Here is a 20,505-nt window from a genome sequence, read left to right on the forward strand (position 1 = left end):
GAGACAACACAGTCAATTTTCGTTTTAAAAACAAACCAAACAAAAAAATAGAATTTATTGTGCAACTCATCAACTTCCTTTTGACACGTGTGGAACGTTCTGAAGCACGGAACGCTGTGCAGACTGACCTTAAACGTCAAACTTGAATAGATAATTACATCATGTAAAAAAAATACCTGCAGTATTCCAATCTTGAAAACCTTAGAAGACAGTCCATTCATAGCACATCTGTACAACAACCTTGATTGATGAAAGAAGCGCTAGCAGCATTAACAAGCGGATTTACAATAGTCAATTAGTCCATCTGTAGCTTTAAAGCACAGTGACACCTTGTTTTTCTTTCTTATGTAAATGTTTTTTCTTTGTAAAGGCACATTTGCCACATTAATCAGGTCTATAAAAATATTCATATAGTATCTGGGCAGTGAACAAACTCACTGCAAAATACAACATTGCACAATAAAACTACCCCAACATGTTCAATAATAATCAACAACATATTCCACAATAGAAGGCCGGACAATTTTTGGACAAATACAATTTTTTGGACTTGATATAAAAGTTTAAAAAAATACTTAGTACAGCTACATCACAAAATCCAACAACCTTTTTGGTTGCCAAACTTGTGTATGGTTCTGTTGCATTGAACCCAGAAGGCACTTAATTAAATACAGGGTGCAGCAGCTGTTCTTGGCAAGCAACTCCCAAGCACTGCAGGCCTGGTCCTCACCGGCACAAAAGTCAGCGACTGGCCCACGACTCTTAAGGCGAAACTCTTGCGCGAGATGCGGACGACTATGTTCACGCCGCTCCACAGTCTGGCAAGCTGGACCCGTTTAACCTGAGATGAGATGTCTGTGCTTCAGAGGAGTGTGTGTGACAGTTTAGGTCTGACAGTGATGCTTCGACAGTCTCGGCTGGCGGGTCTGAAGAAGCAGCAAACTCATGTGGTTCTGCGGCACATTGTCCCTCCTGCGTTTCCACTTGTGACGCATGTGTGGATTTTTGGGGATGTGACGTATCTCCTGACAAGTGTTGGCTTTGTGGCGGATGGTGCACTTTTGCCATTTTGGAATAGTAAGGCAAGAAAAACCTCTCTGTGGCGCAGGTCCTCATGGCTAAATATGTGTGTATTAGTAGGTGGGGGAAACGGGACGTGAAGTAGGAAACAAAGTCGTCAGGGATGGAGCCCAGCGTCTCCTGTACCTCCGAAGGCAACTCCCGGTAATGATGTTTCTGTTCAAAGAATGCAAGTCTCAGGGTGGGTTCCAAATGCTACGGTCATGAAGCAGTAACACACGCTTACCTTGTTCCTCATAGCACGAAGGAGGTCTCTGACTGAGCCGCCTCTGTAGGAACGGAACTTTCTCAGGTCTGTAAGCGATGAGAGTTGTGTTTAAAACAGCCATGAAATTCTGCTAGCTTAATGCTAACACACAATGCAAAACGTCATAGAGCTATAACGCCAGAGAGCGCTTTAATAGTTACTAATAATAATTTCACAACAATTTCATTTTAATAGATTTATTTCCCCTTCATTTATAGAAAAAGCAAATGATATTTAGGTATTTCAAAACACATTTTTCTTTTTGTATTGTTCCCATTTATTTATATTTATTTTGAGATTTGGTTGATTCCTTTTGACCCCAAAAAACTTTGAATCTGTTTTTCCTTCATCATTAACTTGCATCAACTTCCACAGAAATAATAAGAACAAACATGCTGTATATGATGTGTAAGGTGCTTCCACTTCTTTAAAAAAAAAAAAAAAAAAAAAAAGTCTGTTTTGATCCTTAATGAATTCTCATTTGGCTCATTTTTAAAAACAGATATCACAGACCTCACATTAATTGACTCAATTCAATAGTCGGCCACCCCTACGAGGAGATGGAGTTTGCAGTTAAGACTTGTGTCCTACCCGTCTGTAGCGGCACTGTGATATGTTCCCTCCAGTCACTCTTGACCACAGCCCGCCCTCCTCGCTCCAGCTGTCTCACAATCGTTCCGTCAAGTGGCTCCTTCTCTATTCTGTCGCTCACATCCTGTAGGCGACAACAAGCACACAACTATATTGTACTATTGTAAACAATGACCTGCTCTGTACTTGAATCTACTCCCAGCATTTACATGATCAAGACTGCTGTAATATTTGTCTCAATTAATAAGCGACTTTGAGTACTGTAAGCAAAACAAAAAAGACAGACCTGGAAGAACTGCAGTTCTTTCTCCAGGCTCCAGAAAAAAGGGTGCTTGAGAACACATTCAGCTGTGGGCCTCGGATGAGGCTCCATGCTCAACATCTGCTCTATTAGGTCTCGGGCTACAATGACGCCTGGTTCAAGACAATGAAACAATGTGCAGGTCATTATGAGATGCTCACAAATCTCCAACAAAACCTTGCTAGAAATCCAAAGGTTCGGTTTATGCCTCACCGTGGTTGTCAGTTTGGAGATGGTCCAGGCTGTACGCTCCCAATAGGATGTTGGCTTGCCTCTGCAGGGATTTGCCGAAAGGGTGGCAACCTTGAGACACCACGTAGTAGAACACGCATCCGGCGGAGAAGATATCAACGGCACATGTCTTAAAAATAAACAGAGGAAAAAAACAACATTCAATATCATCTGTGACATAGGCAAAGGTCCTGAGATGAATGAGCAAGTAGAGGCTGTGCAATACGCAACTCCAACTCTTGTGTTATTTATCCATGCCTCAATTCATTGACGCATGCATCGTTTTTTCTGGTCTTTGTTCATTCAAATAATATGACACTTCAAACTACAGCAGGTGCAATTTGGAACAGCAACGGTATATATAAGTGATAGAGGATTATATCATACTATAGATGTTATATATCTATGTACAGTTATGTTGGTATTTCTTGCACTTAGCTCTACTTTGTACTCACTGGGTTGTCTTTGCAGTCTTCGCTGAGAACCTCGGGAGCGATCCAGCCCTCCGTTCCCGGCACGCCGGACCTTCTGCTGAAACTATGACGGCCCACCGCTAATTTCTTACACAGGCCAAAGTCAGAGATCATGGCCCGGACCCGACCGTGGGCGTTAGGCATGGACACCAGGATGTTGTGAGGTTTCAGGTCTCTGTGAACTGCAGGGAGAAGTTAAAGTTGAGGAGGGGCAATGACGGTGTCATGTAGAACAACCATTTTAAAACAATTACCTATGTTGAGGGAGTGTAGATGCGCCAGTCCTGACATGGCCTGCTGAAGGAGCACAACCGGCTCCAGCCCATGACGGTCAAAATCTTTCATCTCCACGTACTAGACAGACCCACAAAGAGTTACACCTTACAGCACAACTTCATTCATGTCCAAAATAAATGTTTGAACGGATGATTGCGCACCTCTTGAAGTGAGGCAGCACACAGCTCGGTGGCAATGTACTGAAACTGCCGATCCCTCTCGGTGCAGAAATATCGAATGACATTCGGGTGCTCATCTGACTCGCGCAGCAGCTGAACTTCCCGGTCTGCAAAGCTGAAGCACTCTGGCAGAATTCTTTTCACCGCCACCGGACGGTTGTCAAACTGACCCCTGGCGGAAGAATCCATCAGTAACTTTCATCGTGGAATGAACAAAAAAATATATATTTCTATCCCTAAATGATTAAACAATTTCATCGATTTACTAAAATTCTGAATGAAATCAAAACATTGCTAATTTGTTTTTGTTTTTTAAAGGTCTTCATGTGAAAGGGAGAAAATCTGTTTGAAATCATAAATCTGATTTTTGTGAAAAACATTCTTCATACGGTTATATAGCCCAGCCCTACAACAATATCCTCATGCCTTTCTCATACTTACTTGTACACAATGGTACCTTCAGCACCATGACCCAACACTTGTTTGGGATCGAACATTATGTTGCCCACTCTGACAATGTTGGAGTCGTCATCTAATGAGACAAAAAGGACAAACCATCAAGAGGGTACTTTATACACACACACACACACAAGCAATGAGGGTTAATGGCATCTTTATTTCACCTCCATCTTCATGTTCATTGGCAGAGCTGCCCAGCTCGGAAACGGAGAGATTGGAGTGGTTGGAGGCACGCGGGGTGACGTTTGGGCTGCTGTGGTCTGAGCATTCCGAGCGAGCGTGAGCCACTTCTAGGTAATCGCTGTCTGGGACCAAAGGAAGCGACATGTCCGCAGCGGGGAAAGGCTGTTGCCTCTGCAGCATCTCCAACCTCTCCTCCATCTGCCGTTGGAACTCCTGGTGCTGCAGCTGCTGCTGCTTGTGGACACTCTGCAACAAATAAGAACATCAAATCTCTTGGAGGAAACAAAAAACGTATTGTAGTTCAATATGTGAACTATTGAAACAAGTTACACTGGAACCTCTAATTTCAAACACAGTCCGTACATCAATCATTGAAAACCGTTATTAACTCATTCACTGCCATTGACGGCTATAGACGACAATTTATTTTAACTATTTCTATTTCTAGTTTAACATTTTTTTCCACTTTTGTTAACAAGAGTATGAAAACCTAGATTTGTTTTATTGTATTAGAACAGATATAAAATTTGTCATTAATCGTGAGTTAACTAGTGAAGTCATGCGATTAATTCAGATTTAAAAAATGTAATCGCCTGACGTCCCTAATTTTTAATAATCTTTTCTTTAAAGAAAGAAAAGATTATTAAAAATGAAAAAAATATATGATTTATTTATTTTTAAAGAAAAGATTATTAAAAAATTAGGGGCATCAGGCGACTAAAATTTGTCACTAGTTAACTCACGATTAATCACAAATGTTATATCTGTTCTAAATGTAAAAAAAACAAACAGCTTTTAATACTCTTGTTAACAAAAATGAAAAAAAAAAAACCTAATAGAATGAGCTAAAAATGAATTTTTGACGTCTATAGCTGTCATTGGTAGTGAACGAGTTAACAATACAAGCAGTGTTGTAAGAAACATTACATTTTACAGCTCTAATGTTATTTTTATTTAAGTACAGCAGAGAGCAGCTGTAGACTTATGTATCAGACAAACACATTCTAGATATTCTTATTTCTATTTAACTTGCCTTGGGGTACGTGATCACAAAGGCCACCCAACCCGCCAGGAGGAAAGTGGAAAAGATGATGGTGGCCATGTCTTTCAGCATGGTGTCCACTGGGGCCTCCGGGCGCATAGTGCGACCACTGAGCCCGGGTTCTTGGATTGATATTTCAGGCATAGGAGAAGGCGGTATGTCATCTATGACAACGTTTTTCACATTCTATAATATGAAAAAAAGCAAGCAGCGTGAGAAGCAATTTTTCACACTCGAGAACCACAGCATTCGGCACACCTCAACACAATACAATGAAATCCACTTTTAAAAAATGGGACGCACACACACACACACACACACACACACACACACACCTCAGCTTTCTTGTTGCTAGTCGGTGGAATGACGTTGACCTGGTTACGAGGAAAGCTGTCAGGGAATCTTTCCAGGATCTTGTTGTGAGCTTCAGGAGGTGTCTCGTGATGACCTAAAGAGTGAGTTTCTTGTGTTTGAAATTGCAAACACTATACTGTTGGCCAAATGTACAAAGACATCTTACCTATGAGTAGCAGGTGGTTGCGCATGTAATTGACGCGGTTTCGCTCGCGGAGCGCAGCGTTGAACTTGACGCTGGTGCTCGGCGTGATGACACACTCTTCGTCCTCGTCTGTCTCCTGCCTGTCTGGACCCTCCAGCATGGGGAAGGTGCTTCCTCGAGGCTGCACATGCAAACAAATATTTAAGGAACCCAGAAATGTTTTCCTGTCACAGGTGTCCTAACAGTATAAATGAAGGTATATGATCTTCTAAAACAGGACTGAATATTTTTTTCCATCGCAGTCTCAACTAGAGTACAGTAATAAAAAGTGACATTCGTCCTTGGGAAAGTAAATACTAATATGTACAGTACATGTTATAGGTTCACATCTTTATACTAAGGAGTGTTAACAACAACACGAGCCACTCACCACCACTGTAACTCCATCATGTACCAGGGAGGGAGATGCATACAAGCTGGTGGAATATTTACCCACATACAAAGTGGACCTGAAACAAATAAAAAAAGATCTGAATCTGAAACCACTTAGCCAAATTCACTGTGCGGTGATTAAACAGGTGTACAACAGGATATAGGGAAATTAGTTTACGAGGAATATGAAAGCTCTGAGCTTACCAACACAGACTAAAGTCTAATAACTGAAAGTACTGGTTTTCATGCTTGAAATAAGCAAGAGCAGATGTGAATACAGTACAGGAGAACTTTTTTTTTTTTTAAGTGAACCAAGTCTTGCCACACACTGCACTAGATTGTCAAAAGAAGGTTTCAGTCAGTTGTGTTGAATTGATTAAGCAATTGAGCCAAAAAGGAATTCACTACCATGCCTTCATCATTAGCGTTGGAAAAAACGGCGTTTAAACTAACTGCGTTAGGTAACTTTATTTTATTTTTTATTAATTAACTGAGATTTTTAATTAATTAACGGAGTAATCTAATAATTTTTCCCGTATTTGAAACACCATTATCGTTATTGTATGTTGAATGTGTTACGTTACAATTGATCTATTAGTTTATGAGTCGACTACTGCGTAATCCTAACGCACTCTGGCTCCACAAAAAGCTTTGTTGTCGCTACCAGATCACAGACTTGTGACTTGCGGTAAATCCGTGTTTCAGATATGATCGGCCTGCAAGCACGGACATATGTAAGTCCGTGCCTGCAAGATTGCATCTGGACGGGTCCTGCGCGCCTTCCGATGACGTCACATTGCGACAGCTCCAATTGAACAACATTAAACATTTTTTTCCCTTCACCTCAATCATTTGTCTCCATATAAAATACAGAGTTACATTTTTATGATTGTTTTAATGTTAAGGTTTCTGCTGAACTCAGGGTGTCCCGTCACTTCCGCTTGTGGCCCTGCCCACTGTCGGTACCAGATATGATCGAGCTGCAAGAATGAATCTATGTACAGGTATGTACGCTACAGTGAAATGTTTTTTTTCAACAAATGTGTCCATGTTTTCTCTTCAACCATTAACCACAATCCGATTCCTAAAGCCACAATAATTCCCCCTTTGATCCTGTATTGTAGCGTGACGTCATCAGCTGGTGCCAACAGTCATGGCAGCCAATCATAGTCAGTGTGTTAACACACAACACGCAAACCAGGATAAACCTCACGTTGTCAGTTCAAGTGCAATAAATACTGAAGTTTGTGTAGAATTACCTGGCTATTCTACTCATTTCAAATGTCTTTTGAAAACTATTACAAAAAAAATACAATCATTATTTGATATAGAGCTTTTTTTTTAAGTTGGAAAAATAGTTTAGTTTTTTTGCCTGGTAACAAGTTACTTTTATTATGAAGTAATTAAATTACTAACTCAGTTACCTTTTTAAAGCAAATAATTAGTTAACTATAATTAATTACTTTTAAGTAACGCTCCCAACACTGTTCATCACTTCTGGGCTGGATTAACTGTAATGCACCGGAATTTGGAGTCAGCCAGCCCTGCCCTCCAAAAACATCTCCAGTAGGTTCAATTGCTGCTGGAACACGTGAGAGGGAGCATGAACCTCCTATTCTGGCTGCCTGTGTACTTGAGAGTTTATAAGATTTCAAATTTCTGAACAGTTAAGTCTGGTTTTCATTTTCAATTTTTGTATTGTTAAAAATTAAATTGAGTTGCTGTTGATTCAATCTAAACTATGCTGTGGTTGAAAGAACATGCTACATCCATGCAGATGTCCACTATGGCATTTGTCACCATATACAGTATGTAATAACCATTTAAAGAGAGAATTCCCAAATTAATGACAGCAAAGACAGAGCATACAGAGTGGACTGTTTTTGCTTACATTAACTTATTATCTGGCTTCTTCTCCTTTGGAAAAGGGTACTTCCACTGGGTGATGCGGCCCACCTCTCCAGACATGAACGTAAGATAGCGCAGGGTTTCCACGGCAACATTCGTGTGGGCAACTTTGCGGAGGCCCTCGCGCTGCCAGATGTACATGGCCACTACTGGCGAGTTGTAATTCTGGACCCACTGGACGTCGCCCGATTCGCTGTCCACTGTCACCACCAGGCCGTCGCCGTTAGACACAAAATGGGCCATCTCTGCAGGGTCAGCGGGAAGTGAATTAGCGTCAGATAAAGTCACGACAGAGTGAACGCAACTAGATGACTTACTATATTTGATGTCATCATCGGGAAGGGTGGAGGCATAGTCCGAATATGTGGCATTCCAGCGTAGCTCTCGACTTTTCGTGTCATACATAGTGATGGTGTATTCTAAAACAGGAACGCAAACCATGACAATGTATCCCTTTTAAATTGACAATACAAATAGATGCATTGTTTTGCTTATGTAACACTGACAAAAGCCAGGGATGGGATGCTGGAAAGTGCCCAGTATCTATTTCACGGTGCCAATGCAAAAAAGTGGGTCGGAAAGTGAAACTTCATTCTGAATAGCCGGTGTCAGGTGACAAATCGTACACCAAAACATCATTTTTAAGCCCTCTTTTCTTGCTGTGAGTTAACACCTAGCAGGGACATTTAAAGTTTCATGTAAAAAAAAAAGTATGAGAATAAAAGACAGTTAGCAGGTTCCCAAACACTGAAGGTGGAGTAAATGGAATGGCCGTCAATGCAACTAGATTTGACATATGAATAAATATGGAGGAGGTAAAGCATCAATTTGTTTCGTTAGATGTGTTTGTTTCATTCACCTATACGTCCCAGATAGAGTAGAGATGAGGACGGGCACAGCATGTCAGCAAAAGACGATGTTAGCGTCTGTTGCTTTTCACCAGTCAACAGGTCCACCACATGCCACAGGTCCTGCTTCTTACCTACACACACACACACACACACACACACACACAAATTATCTACCAAAGTCACCACAGAAATTCATCAGTCACTCTGTGCAGGACAAAATGCTGCCAATAGAAAGATTCTGGACCAGAACGATCCGGCACGGTACTTTGATCCCGAAAATATGGTGGCAACTGTCAAAACCCCCATGATAATTAACCTTAACCATACCAACCATACACACATCTCCAAGAAAAAAATAAATCTACTAACGTCAGATTTACATACACAAGTGTTAACAACAAGTCTGATAAAGTGCATCTGAAATGTTCCAGTGTGCTTGTGTAGCATAATCCGTTTCCACGATATTTATTATTTATTTATTCCGCGGAGTTTTGTCCACCGGCTTTGTCTCAGTGTATCGGATGAGTCAAATGATCAGCAAGGATAGTTAGCTCTGTTTGCTTCAAATGCACATGTGTTTTCTACAAAAACAATGATTTGTAATGAACAACTTGTTGAATTAATGCGATAAAAACGGAAAATTGATCAGATGTAGAGGAGAAAAGAGAGAGTTGAAGAGGCTGATAGTCTTATTTAAAAAAGTCAATGTTTACATTATCCTCAAAATATATCCAATTTCAAAGTGCACAATGTAAGAGTCCATCCATCCATTCATTTCCTGAACCGCTTATTCCTCACAAGGGGGTGCTGGAGCCTATCCTAGCTGGCTTTGGGCAGTAGGCAGGGTACGGCCTGAACTGGTTGCCTGCCAATTGCAGGGCACACACAAATGAAACAATGTAAGATTCATTTGGACTTATTTTTCTTCATTTATGTCACTTATTTATATCCTTATTATTAAAAAAAAAAAAAAATGTTTACAGTATCTTCCACTTTAATGTACGTCCTATGTTCTTAATTTATGTTCTAAAGTAGTTAATAATATTAAGAGATGGAGGTTGGGGTTACTGGTGTTTTTGTCAACTGTTATTGTGCACAACATTGAAAAAATATAATTTTGAATGAAAATCAGTTTCTCATGTGCCTTGCTACGAGCATGCAGTAAGTGTAATGCAGTAGCCTAATGAATGCGCAAGACCTGTTGTGTTTTATTGTGTGTTATAAGTATAAAGCAGTTTTCTTTGCATTTCGGTGGTTTGATGAGGTTTGAGGAGGGCTGCGCAGCAACCTTTATGTCAGGGAGTTCCGGCTAGAAATTCTAGCGACTTTCACCCCTGCCAATCAATACTGTAGATGAAAAACATTTAACATATAAATTAACTATATTTAACATATAGTAATAATTATCCCCATACACACTTTCAAGGTAAGGTTACCAAGGGCATGCTACTTTGGGCTACCGCTAGAATATTTTTAAGATACATACGTTCCTACATAAAATTCTTACCTTTGAAGTTTGCTCTATTGTACGTTTTAAATGTCACAGAGTACAGGGTGGGACAAAAAGATTCGACAATCAGCCTTACCCATGTAAAGGATTCCATCAGAACTGCGGCAGGGAGACGCTTGCACCAACTCAGGAATTGTGAATGGTAATTTCTGTTTGAGAGCAATGAATAAACACGAGCTAACTAGAACGTCCTGCTTATTTTATGATAAGATACAAGACAGAGCAGTGAGACGACATTGTTTGTGCTAAAGTAATTTCCTCTTACTGTGAGGCCTTCATTGTTCTTTCCACCCAGGGAATACAGACTGCCATCATTGGGGTCCGGCAGAAAGGCTGGCCTGGAAGTTACGGGGGGGAAAAAGAGGTGCCATTACCCCAATGGCAAGTACAATGAACAATAACTATTATAAGGTACATTTAAAGGGAAGTTAAAACGTGATACACTGTAAATGAGTTTAACCATTGTACACACAAAGCTACGTACTCTGCAACATGCGTGGGGACCTGAAGAACTGGATCTGTAAGGACAGGAAAATTAGAACTTTGCTACTCAAGAGAGACAAAAGCATGCATCAGCACAAAAGACCGTGTGACCAGTAGTTGTAAAGCAAGAACATTCAACCCCACCAAACACAAATGAGCTCAAATGAATGTGGAATTTCTCTATAGAAAACATAAGGCTCTTAACAGTCATATGGAAATCTTATGATTAAGTGGAACCTCAGAAGTGGAATGCCTATTTCAGACAGCATCCAAGGATTAACTCTGAGTGTCTCTTGCTTTGTCCTTTATCTCTTTACAGAGTTTTTGCCAAGTAGGTTTTAATGCCACTCGGAGATGAGCACCAGTAGTTGTGACTGGTGGAGCAGAAGTGTTGCTTCACCACTATTAGTGATTTTGTTTTGGTAATTTTCTACTCCCTCGTCCCCCCCCCCCATCCCACTGATTTCATAAGACTCTCATACTCCAATTAAAAATAGGGATCCACGATAATGCTATTTTCAACCGATACGATAAACCAATGATTTAGAAAGTGCTGATGTCGATAACCGATAAGTAAGCCGATAATTGTTTGCAAAATTAACTTAAATACAAAAATACTTTTGAATTTAAGTCTAACATGTACAAATACATTGAAACATTGTGTAAAGCACCATGAAGCTGAATTTTATTGATATCTCTGCTTCAAAGACAACCAGTAACTCAATTTGAGTTGCCACAGTCATGTTTTAAAAATGCAACAAAAGACTGCGAGGGTAACATTTTGGCGAGATGAACAGTCTGGAAAACAATTTGTCTTTTGGGTTTCTTTATGTTTGAAGTTTCAAATATACACACGTCTTACAGCACAGTCTAAAAGAAGTGATCTGTGAGAGTGTGCGCAGTAAATTATCATGGGAAGATTTTTATGCAGCCCGGTTAGGTTTTGGTAGGCGAAAGGGAAGATCAGCTAGACAGGAAAGCAAGCAGTCTGTTCCGAGCAGGTTTATCAGTCAAGGTCACTTTGATATTGCTTCATGTACAAGAAGTGAAGAGCCCATTGTCCACAATACAGTATAAACGTATGTTAATACGTGTTAGCTATTTTTCATAACTGGACAGTAAAGAAAGGCCACACTGGCGACTGCAATGTCGCCATGATGCATCTTCTGTGAACACAAGGTCGCGTGTCACAAATACACGACACTGCCATAGGAAAGGGGAGGGGTAGAGGAGTTGGGCACAACTTGAGCCACAACCACAAGAGATGGACTAACGTAGCATGTAGCTTATTATTGGTGGATTTCTTTATTATCTGGTTCGGCAAATTGGTCGATAATTGCCAATATTTATCAGCCACCGATACTATCGTGCATCCCTAATTAAAAATAAATACATAAAATAAAGGCAGAAAGGGAAAAACTGAATTTGATATTGTATGACAAAGCACTGTTTTTTGATGGTGAAGTTTTTGATGGGGCAAATTTGGACTCTGGACTAAATGACTCCAAAAATAATGAATCTTAATGGCAAATATTGTATTGAAATCATCCTGTAATTATGTTTGGGGTATCAATTGCATCATATCTGAACAAATCATCTAAAACAAGTTAACTAAAAAAGAATCGCTGCCAGACCTATTGTCCTGAAAATTCAACTCTAGTGTGAATATACAGGGTGTTGACCAGATGGTCCTGATTCTTCAGCAGTGCCTAAAGGGATCAACAAGTGTGTGTGTGTGTCTGTGTGTGTGCGTGTGTGAGGGGGGGGGGGGGGGGGGGGGCTTAGTGGTTGTCGGATTACCTGAGGTTGGTCCATAACTGTTTCATGGAACAAGTGTCAGTATTCATGGACTGTAATTGCGGAGGGTGATAACAACAACAACACTATTTCTTGTGTGGCATAAAGCGAGTGGAGTGCATGTGTGAGTGGATTCATCATCAGGATTCGCAGAGGATTTTTGCTTCCCACCCAATCATGTGGCTATTATGTTGAAAAACAACAACTTGTGTGCGTAAATCACTGGCACAGCACTAGTCAATATATTCAATAGATCTGCTAGGGGGGGGGGGGGGAAACTGATGAGACGAAGCCATCTGAATTATGTTTATTTAATGATTTGGATTAGGTGACTGCTTCTGTACCTTGTATTTCTAGGAAGAACTACCAGGAGTTGTGCTTGCATCTGCAGTAACAATGTGAATGGAAAAATGGCCTGAGATGCTTTGAACAGAGATTTTGCTTCATCTTTTGTTGGAATGGGATTATTCGGTTAATCGTTTCAACCCAAATTCAACAAATCATCAGGATCTCAGTTCAGCAAAAATCTAATCTGTCTTCTTTCTTTTTTATTCCAGTCTAACCCATATCGCAACACAAGTTTTTATCATAATGCTCAGTAATTCATCTTACCTCATTTAACCTCATGAAAATATTTACTTAGTGCCTGTTTTGTGTTTACTTTGCCTTTTTGGAGCTTTTTAATGCAAAAGGACCCGTATCTCTACAAAAGGTGGTGTTAAGAAGGGATGCACGGAAAACTGAAAACGAATTATGCCAATTTTTACTATCATTGCATTTATTATAATTAATTAAAATTATAATATTATTTTTAAATATTTATTTAGCACTTGCATTTTAACAAAGCACAATATAAATTGAAATTGTAAAAGATAGACGCCGACCTCCCTAGGGTCTCCCTTACTACAGTCCCACCCCCTCGGCAACACAGGCGGAAGCGATGGCAACACCAGGAAACAACAAAAAGCAGGAGACACATAAATGTAAGTATGTTAATATTTATTAAATGTCATAGTAATGATCGCGGTTTTATCGAATGTTCTATACTATACTGGCACAATTGCGTGTTTTGGTAAACACTTGCTTTTGTCGCATCTGTTACGTCACAACCAGCTTCTTTTTTCACATATACACGTACAGTAAAATAAGAATCTTACTTAAACTACTGCCGGTAAAGTTACAAAATGTTTATGATAACAACAAAATAAATGACTTACTAAAGGTAAACAAATTAGAGTTGGGACTAAGATTGTGTTCTTCAAGAGTCAGGCTTTTTTTTCGAATAGTGTAAGAGCACTACAACAACACATCTATCTATGAAGGTCTATCTTATCTATTGCAAGTCCACAGCATGCAGGGCCCCCATGAGCACAGAAACTCGCCATGTTGGCTTGTCATCGCCCACTTTGACCTTGACTGCAGGGCAGCTATATTTGCCTCTCTCTCGGTTAATCATTATACATTTTGTGGAGTCAACAGAAGATCTCGCAGCATTACTTAAGTGCAGTCCAAACGCAACATCTGCAGTAACTTCTTCATGAGCAAACTAACGCAAATGTTGAGTCAGTAAAAATTAGAGCATGTATTCAAAGTTGTTTCCCTCTATTTTTACTATGACTTAATCCGTTTGTGTAACCTTCAAGCTGCAAACTGAAATTTTGATTGTCCATGAACATTTTTGACACTCACACATACATGTTTTCATAAAGTTTACTCCCGATAAACACAATACAATACAAACAGACGGCAATACAAAAACAAAATAGGAGTCTTGGGGTAGACAACCAAAAAGTCTCTGGTCCTCTCCGCTTACCTTCTTTCAGCGTCCATTTGATCGACCCAGATTTCTTGCTGACGGCATGCAAGTTTCCATCCAGGGTGGACACAAAGAGCAAGCTTTCAGGGAGAGAAACTGTGCTGGCATTGCAAAATACCTGAAAAAAAAGGGGGGGGGGTGGACAGACGCATCAGTTTTATCATCCTTAACATCTTGAAACACATCACATTCTCAACTGTAATTAACTGCAACTAACAACTGTGGCATCTTGATGCTACATTTCCTGTGTTTCAAGTGAAACGAGAATAAGGCCAGATATCCAGGCCAGGGGACTCCCGATCAAAAACTAGTGTAATCCCTTATGTAAAATAAACAAAGTTGGAAAGAAGAAGGAAGAAGTTTGGAGAATTTCTAAATTTGTTATAATGTCATTTCATAAACTACAATTACTCATGTCCTACTCCAGTCCTGTAGGTGACGGTTGGATATGGGCTGAAATACGTGCCACCAGAAACTGAATTTGAATAATAATATGTAAGTCAAATTCAGTTTATCAATACAATTATTCAAGATTAGCCAATCAATTCAAACAAACATTATTAAAATTCCGTTTCTGGTGGCACATACAGTATGTCAATTGATAGCTGGTGGCCCGGCAAATATGTTCCGGGGAGATATCACGCAATTATAATAGAGAACTTCTGGATATGTGATTCTGTTCCAGACATAAGCATTGAATATTTTCTTGGGCATAGCAACGCCAACAACAACGTTTTGGGGGAAAGCGTTAAATCGTCTTTGTGTAATATAGCACAAAATAACCCGTTTAAAACATGTAAAGCCATGCTCATATTCATAGTATGTACTGTATAAAAAGTGTCTGCACAACCCTGGTTAAATGCCACGTTTTTGATATTGAGACCAAGGCAAATAATTGCAAAACTTTTTCTGCCATTAATATAACCTGTAACTTAAGTTTTCCATGCATGTTTTCATTTACTTATCAAGAAATTGTGTTTTAGGGCACTGAAAACACCCATTTGGAAAACTGCGGGTGGGGATTTCCAAAATTGCTTTCAGGGTTTTTGGTTTCAATGTGTTTACACACACACAAACACACACCCACACAACTTTGGCATGTTGTAGAATGTGGATTTTTTATGGAATTCCCTTGAACTCTCAGGGGGGAAAACATTTAAGGTGTACATATGGACTTAACATGAAGAACCCACCAGGGTCAAAAAGAGATGTAATGTGGCCACGGTAGACATGGCATGATAGCATAATTTCATGTCACTTAGAATGTATTTAAAAAACAAGAAACAAAACAACAGAATCAATTCAACAAACAAGAGATGATTCAATTTTGGTGGATTACCATGACCTGGATGACTGAAAATCGACAGACATTCAGAAAGAAAAATAACACCATTTAGCAAGCACATTGGTATTATTCATTGATATAGTGACAGTAAAGTTAAAAATAGCTTAGGTAATTGTGCGTTTAGGCTAACAATGTGCAAGTTGATTGAGACAACATCATACTTAAAACCAAGTCCACAAAAGATTAATTCTTCAGGCGGGTCAATCACATGACTTGGCTTATTCTATAACGAATGATGATTTCGAGGAGGAGTATGGAATTCTGAAAATGCAGCTTTGACATCCAAGCTTTACTGGTTTTAAGTTAGCTCTGCTTCTATGTACTTATTTTTTTATCCTAATGGGAAGCCCGGTTTTAATGTCTAATTCGGGGAAGAAAAAAGTATCATTGGTGGCAAACCCTTTTTTTCTTTTCTTTTTCTCTCTGATTAGCAGAGACGGTCATCCAGGTTCTGCTGAATTTCGCTGGTATTGATTGAAATCTCTCACTAATCCCCTTGAACGGTCCTCTGGGGGAAGGTGCAAATAACTCCTTGGATATAATGCAGATTACCCATTGATAATTGCTAATACACTCATCTCAGCATTTAGCCACTTTTGATGGGTGGGAACAGACGGAACAGGGCGGATTTCAAGTGCTCTTAAGCTGAACACAAAGAAACCCCCCAAGAGCTGCTAAATCCATCGTGGAGTGCAAATGCACCAGTTGACATGAGACAAGCTTCTTGTGTCCCTTTACACCAATGACATATTTAAATGTCCTGGCTATGTCATGCATGTCAGTTTAAAGCTGAGATGCAAGATTTTTGCTACGAAAGGTCCTACCATAATCTTACATCCTATTCAAGCATTTGTGTCAATAGTGTGCACCTGTGACTGCTCCCACTGTGCAGCAAATACTGTGCTCACAGTATCCTGTTTCCTGACTTCTCAAGCAGCAAAGATGATACAACATGCGGATAATAGCACAAAACATTTAAGGGTATCTGTTACTAGTCATGATGCAGAAACAATTGCTATTCCACCTTCAACATGGTATTAATTTCTTGTGTAATAGGATTTCATAAGATTGGAGAACTGGGCGGCTCCAAGTGGCCGAGATTTTCAGTTTCCCCTCTGGAATTGGGCCAGACTTTAGCGCAAGCACTCTCGTCAGTGTTCCCAGCAGGATGAAGTGTCACTGCGCTACACCGGCTGCATCGCCAACCATCCTGAACGGAGGACAAAATCAAGCGGCACATTGATTTCAGACCACGTCTGGGCGAGATTTGTAGGGGAACAAAACAATCGAAAAACTGTGATTGTCAAAAGTTAGCGTACCATAGCCAAACTAGCTGGTAGACTTTAACTGGCATATGCTGTCAAGTTGTGAGGGGATTAAGCGCCCAACAAGCGCACTGAGGTAAAAGCAGTCAAAGCTAAAAATGTCGACGGTTGTTTTATGTAAACACAGAGGAGCAGAATTAGGAGGGAAATTGGATGGCGGAAAAAAATCCAGAGATTATATTTGTCGTTCATTGATGGGGAAGTCAGTGCGCACAAGTTAAAAATGATTATTTGGGAGCGGGGGGGACATGGGAAGGCTTAGCCTGAAAATGTTGGGGGAAAGCCTGCAGCTGTTTGCAGAGAAAAAAACAACAACAACAACAACAACAATGTGGCCACAAAAGGGGGAAAGCAACACTACCACTGGTTACCACTTGCATTACAATTGCAATATGAAATGAGTGATTGTCTGTTTACCTTAAGGGCTGTGTAAAGATGACAGAATCCCAAGGGTGTTTAGCTTTCTTCAAGTACATACCAGGCACTAATCTGAGGCAGATATTTAACATGCTAACATTTAACACATTTTTGGCATCCGCATGAACAAATATACAAAAAGATTTTAAAAAAGATCTCCTTTTAGATGAAGTCACCATCAAGCTATCACTTTTCACATTTCCGCCATGTATTTGTTTTAGCACATGTCAAACACTGGTGCCTTGTGTGTGTTTATCAGAAACGTGGTGGTGTTTGAGCCAAGTGTGGGTCACGTGTCGGACCCCATAGGGGCACGCTTAGTCAAAGCACAGCCAATCTGCAGCTGTGATAAGATAGCACAAGACCACAACTTATTTATTTGTGACAAAAGCAGCCCGTGTTCATCCAGTGTGACTTTACTACAAGGACACAGTGACCAGTAAGAGTCAACAAACATCAATTGAGGCACATGCGGTCATTGAGCGCAATATTGAAAGAGAGCACAGGTGTACTGTACGAAATAAGACGGTTGGTCAGTGCCACATTCTTCGAGAGTGGTGAAATTAGCTGAGTTTAATTTGGGTAGGAGACCATAGCACAATGATAAGAAAGATGTTATAAAGCCTATTTATTTATCTGCTTAGTTAAACTCGCTTGTTGACTCAAGGTGATTCAAGCGAGTGCTGCAAGGTGTGCTGGTTACATCCAGGTCTATCCTGTACTGAGGAGGATTAGAGGAAGACAACAACGATATAAATACTACAAGAATAATAGCATAGAATTATAAAAATGAACTGAAATATTCAAGCCTTGAGCTGCAATAATTATATATTATATTATAGTTGTAAGACAATTACCTAATTTTACAAGTACTACTTTCAGTGAATGTTTTTACGAGAATTAAGTTTCGTGAGAATGCCTTTTTAATTCCCTTTAATGTTGTAATTTAACAGGAATACAGAAAAGGGGTATAATGAGAGTGAATTTTACGACAACAAAATAGCAATTTTCACATTCAAAACTCATCATTTTACAATACAAGTTTGTCATTTTACAAGACTAGCATTGTACTTTTCAGAAAACGTCTACAAGAGGAAAGAGATGTTTGTTGAATTATTAAGTAGTAGAATTCAGACATTAGGTTTTTGATTTTACAAGAATTGAAGCCATAATATATTTAGAAAAAAAATGCTTTCTTTTCCAACAAAATTCATTATTTCACAATAAAGTTTTGCAAGCTTTTTGAGGGGGGATTTCAAGTTACAAAGTAGTCATTTTACAACTTTAGAACATCAAAAGTAAAAAGTGTCATCATTTTATAATAAAGATAGTGTAAATGAGCTAGAGCCTCAGTCTATTACAGTTGACTTTAGGTGAGAGGCTGGGTACATCCTGGACTGCTCACCAGCCACTCATATACAGTAGTAGACAAACAACCACTCACGTTCACAAAGGGCCGAGCCACAGAGGAGGTCCCTACTCTTGTAACAGCAAGAACTTTTGTTTAAGTTCTTCAAGTGAATGTAGGAGAAAACATGGTTATTTTTAACTCCTGAGGCTTGGGCCAACTCTTGCTGCTCCCTGCTCAGCCTGAAGTACACCTGACCTCACAGCCATTATTAATGGAGCTGCATCTTTAAGGCAAGCCTAAACTGCCCCAGATTTTGCCGTGCCATTAGAATAGGATGCTGCCGTGCAGCAAGCTACTTTAACTCCAAACCAGCGGGATAAGGGACCAGGCTACTTCCCGTTCGGTGGCTTAGCAACAAGCACCAAATAGGGGCAAGCTCGCGCCGTGCTGCCACCACACCTGTGCCATACGCTGGGCCAAGTGCAGTGTGTAAAGGTTTCAATGGACCTAAAATGCATGGCTTTTGGAATGTGTGAGGACGCTTCCGGAGAAAACCTGTATGAGAACAAGTTCATTCTACATAATAGGGCCCCAGGCTAGATTCGAACCTGGGACGAGCGTGTTACACAACTGTTTCCATCAACAGAATTTGAGTTTTAATCAGTTCAATACCCTTTGCTAAATGTCCTTCAGAGAATCTGCAAAATAACCAATAATTATGCGAGAACAAGTGGCAGCAGAAGTTAACAGAAATAAAATAGAGATCTAACATAACGTGCGATGGTGTCAGTGACTTCCTGTGGAAAAGTGTAATGTCCTCTAAAAAGATGAAGTCATGTTGATACTTCCTCTGCTGTTAAACAATCCAATGCTTAAGCATTACATTGTTCTTTGGCCTTCTGTGTATATTGTACTCTCCCCCATCATACATGGTCTGCCACCTTTGGTCAAAAATTAAACAGTGTTTTCACATTATATCTGAAGCATATTGGACTGAGTGGCGAATGAACATGATTTAATCAACATGCAGGGTAACAAAAACACATGCTGCTTTTTTTATGCGATGACTTTAACTACAGGTAGAGATAGCATCAATCACCGTGACATGCTATTGCCCTAACAACAACACATGCCCATAATGGTCACTCACGAGTAAACATAGTTACGTCAATGTTATCAATTATGCCATTTTACGTTTATTCGTCAGGTTGTGAAAAGCTGCCTTCATCATTACCTGCTTATACAGTAACGCAGGCTAACAATAGCATACTTCTGTCACAAGCTAATAACATGTATTCACTTTGATGAATAGATTTGTCACTTACAAGACAATATTAGCAATGAGTGTATTTTGAGAATTAGTGAACAAAACCGCGAGCTAGTTCTTACCTTGAGTGGCAGAGCGGCGGAGTACAGCAAAATGCACCACACCAGGGCCCGGCTGCTCACTGTCCAGTCCATCATTTGTGGTCTGAAACCCGAACGGGGACGACTGCTCTTTGGCGTCCGTTCACTCCATACAAGACGTTATTTGGCTTCCTACGCGAATGTTGTGAAATGTTTGATCAAGAGTGTGAAAAACAGCATTGTGGCAGCACTGGGGCCATACGCGGAGAGATAGTTTTTTTTTTTTTTTTTTTTTTTGCTTCCTGAAGTGAAACCAGAGGAGGTGGGACTTAGCGATAGAGGTGCCACTGGAGTGGAGGAGG

The 20,505-nt window shown here is 40.0% G+C and overlaps 1 protein-coding gene across 3 annotated transcripts; it reads right to left on the bottom strand.

The window, feature by feature from the left end:
* Positions 1–16: 16 nt before the first annotated feature.
* ern1 (endoplasmic reticulum to nucleus signaling 1) lies at positions 17–20,417 on the bottom strand. Of its 3 annotated transcripts, none has more exons than XM_086093124.1 (22): positions 20,186–20,417; positions 14,356–14,476; positions 10,747–10,780; positions 10,528–10,600; positions 10,339–10,411; positions 8,761–8,883; positions 8,219–8,320; positions 7,885–8,146; positions 5,992–6,070; positions 5,583–5,742; positions 5,437–5,510; positions 5,054–5,248; positions 4,002–4,266; positions 3,820–3,910; positions 3,361–3,550; positions 3,178–3,277; positions 2,906–3,105; positions 2,433–2,580; positions 2,205–2,332; positions 1,919–2,042; positions 1,307–1,374; positions 17–1,236 (listed from the first exon to the last, which is right to left on the bottom strand). In XM_086093124.1, the coding sequence occupies exons 1-22, from the start codon at positions 20,258–20,260 to the stop codon at positions 802–804; spliced, it is 3,120 nt and encodes a 1,039-aa protein (XP_085949250.1). In that variant the 5' UTR covers positions 20,261–20,417; the 3' UTR covers positions 17–801. The 3 variants fall into 3 exon arrangements, with proteins under 3 accessions (XP_085949250.1, XP_085949241.1, XP_085949233.1); XM_086093115.1 differs by having other exon boundaries at positions 4,002–4,251; positions 5,398–5,510; XM_086093107.1 differs by having other exon boundaries at positions 5,398–5,510.
* Positions 20,418–20,505: the final 88 nt, after the last annotated feature.

The sequence above is a fragment of the Leptonotus elevatus genome, chromosome 1 (genome assembly GCF_054856555.1).
Source record: "Leptonotus elevatus isolate MCC_2025b chromosome 1, RoL_Lele_1.0, whole genome shotgun sequence".
NCBI classification, from domain to species: Eukaryota; Metazoa; Chordata; class Actinopteri; order Syngnathiformes; family Syngnathidae; genus Leptonotus; species Leptonotus elevatus.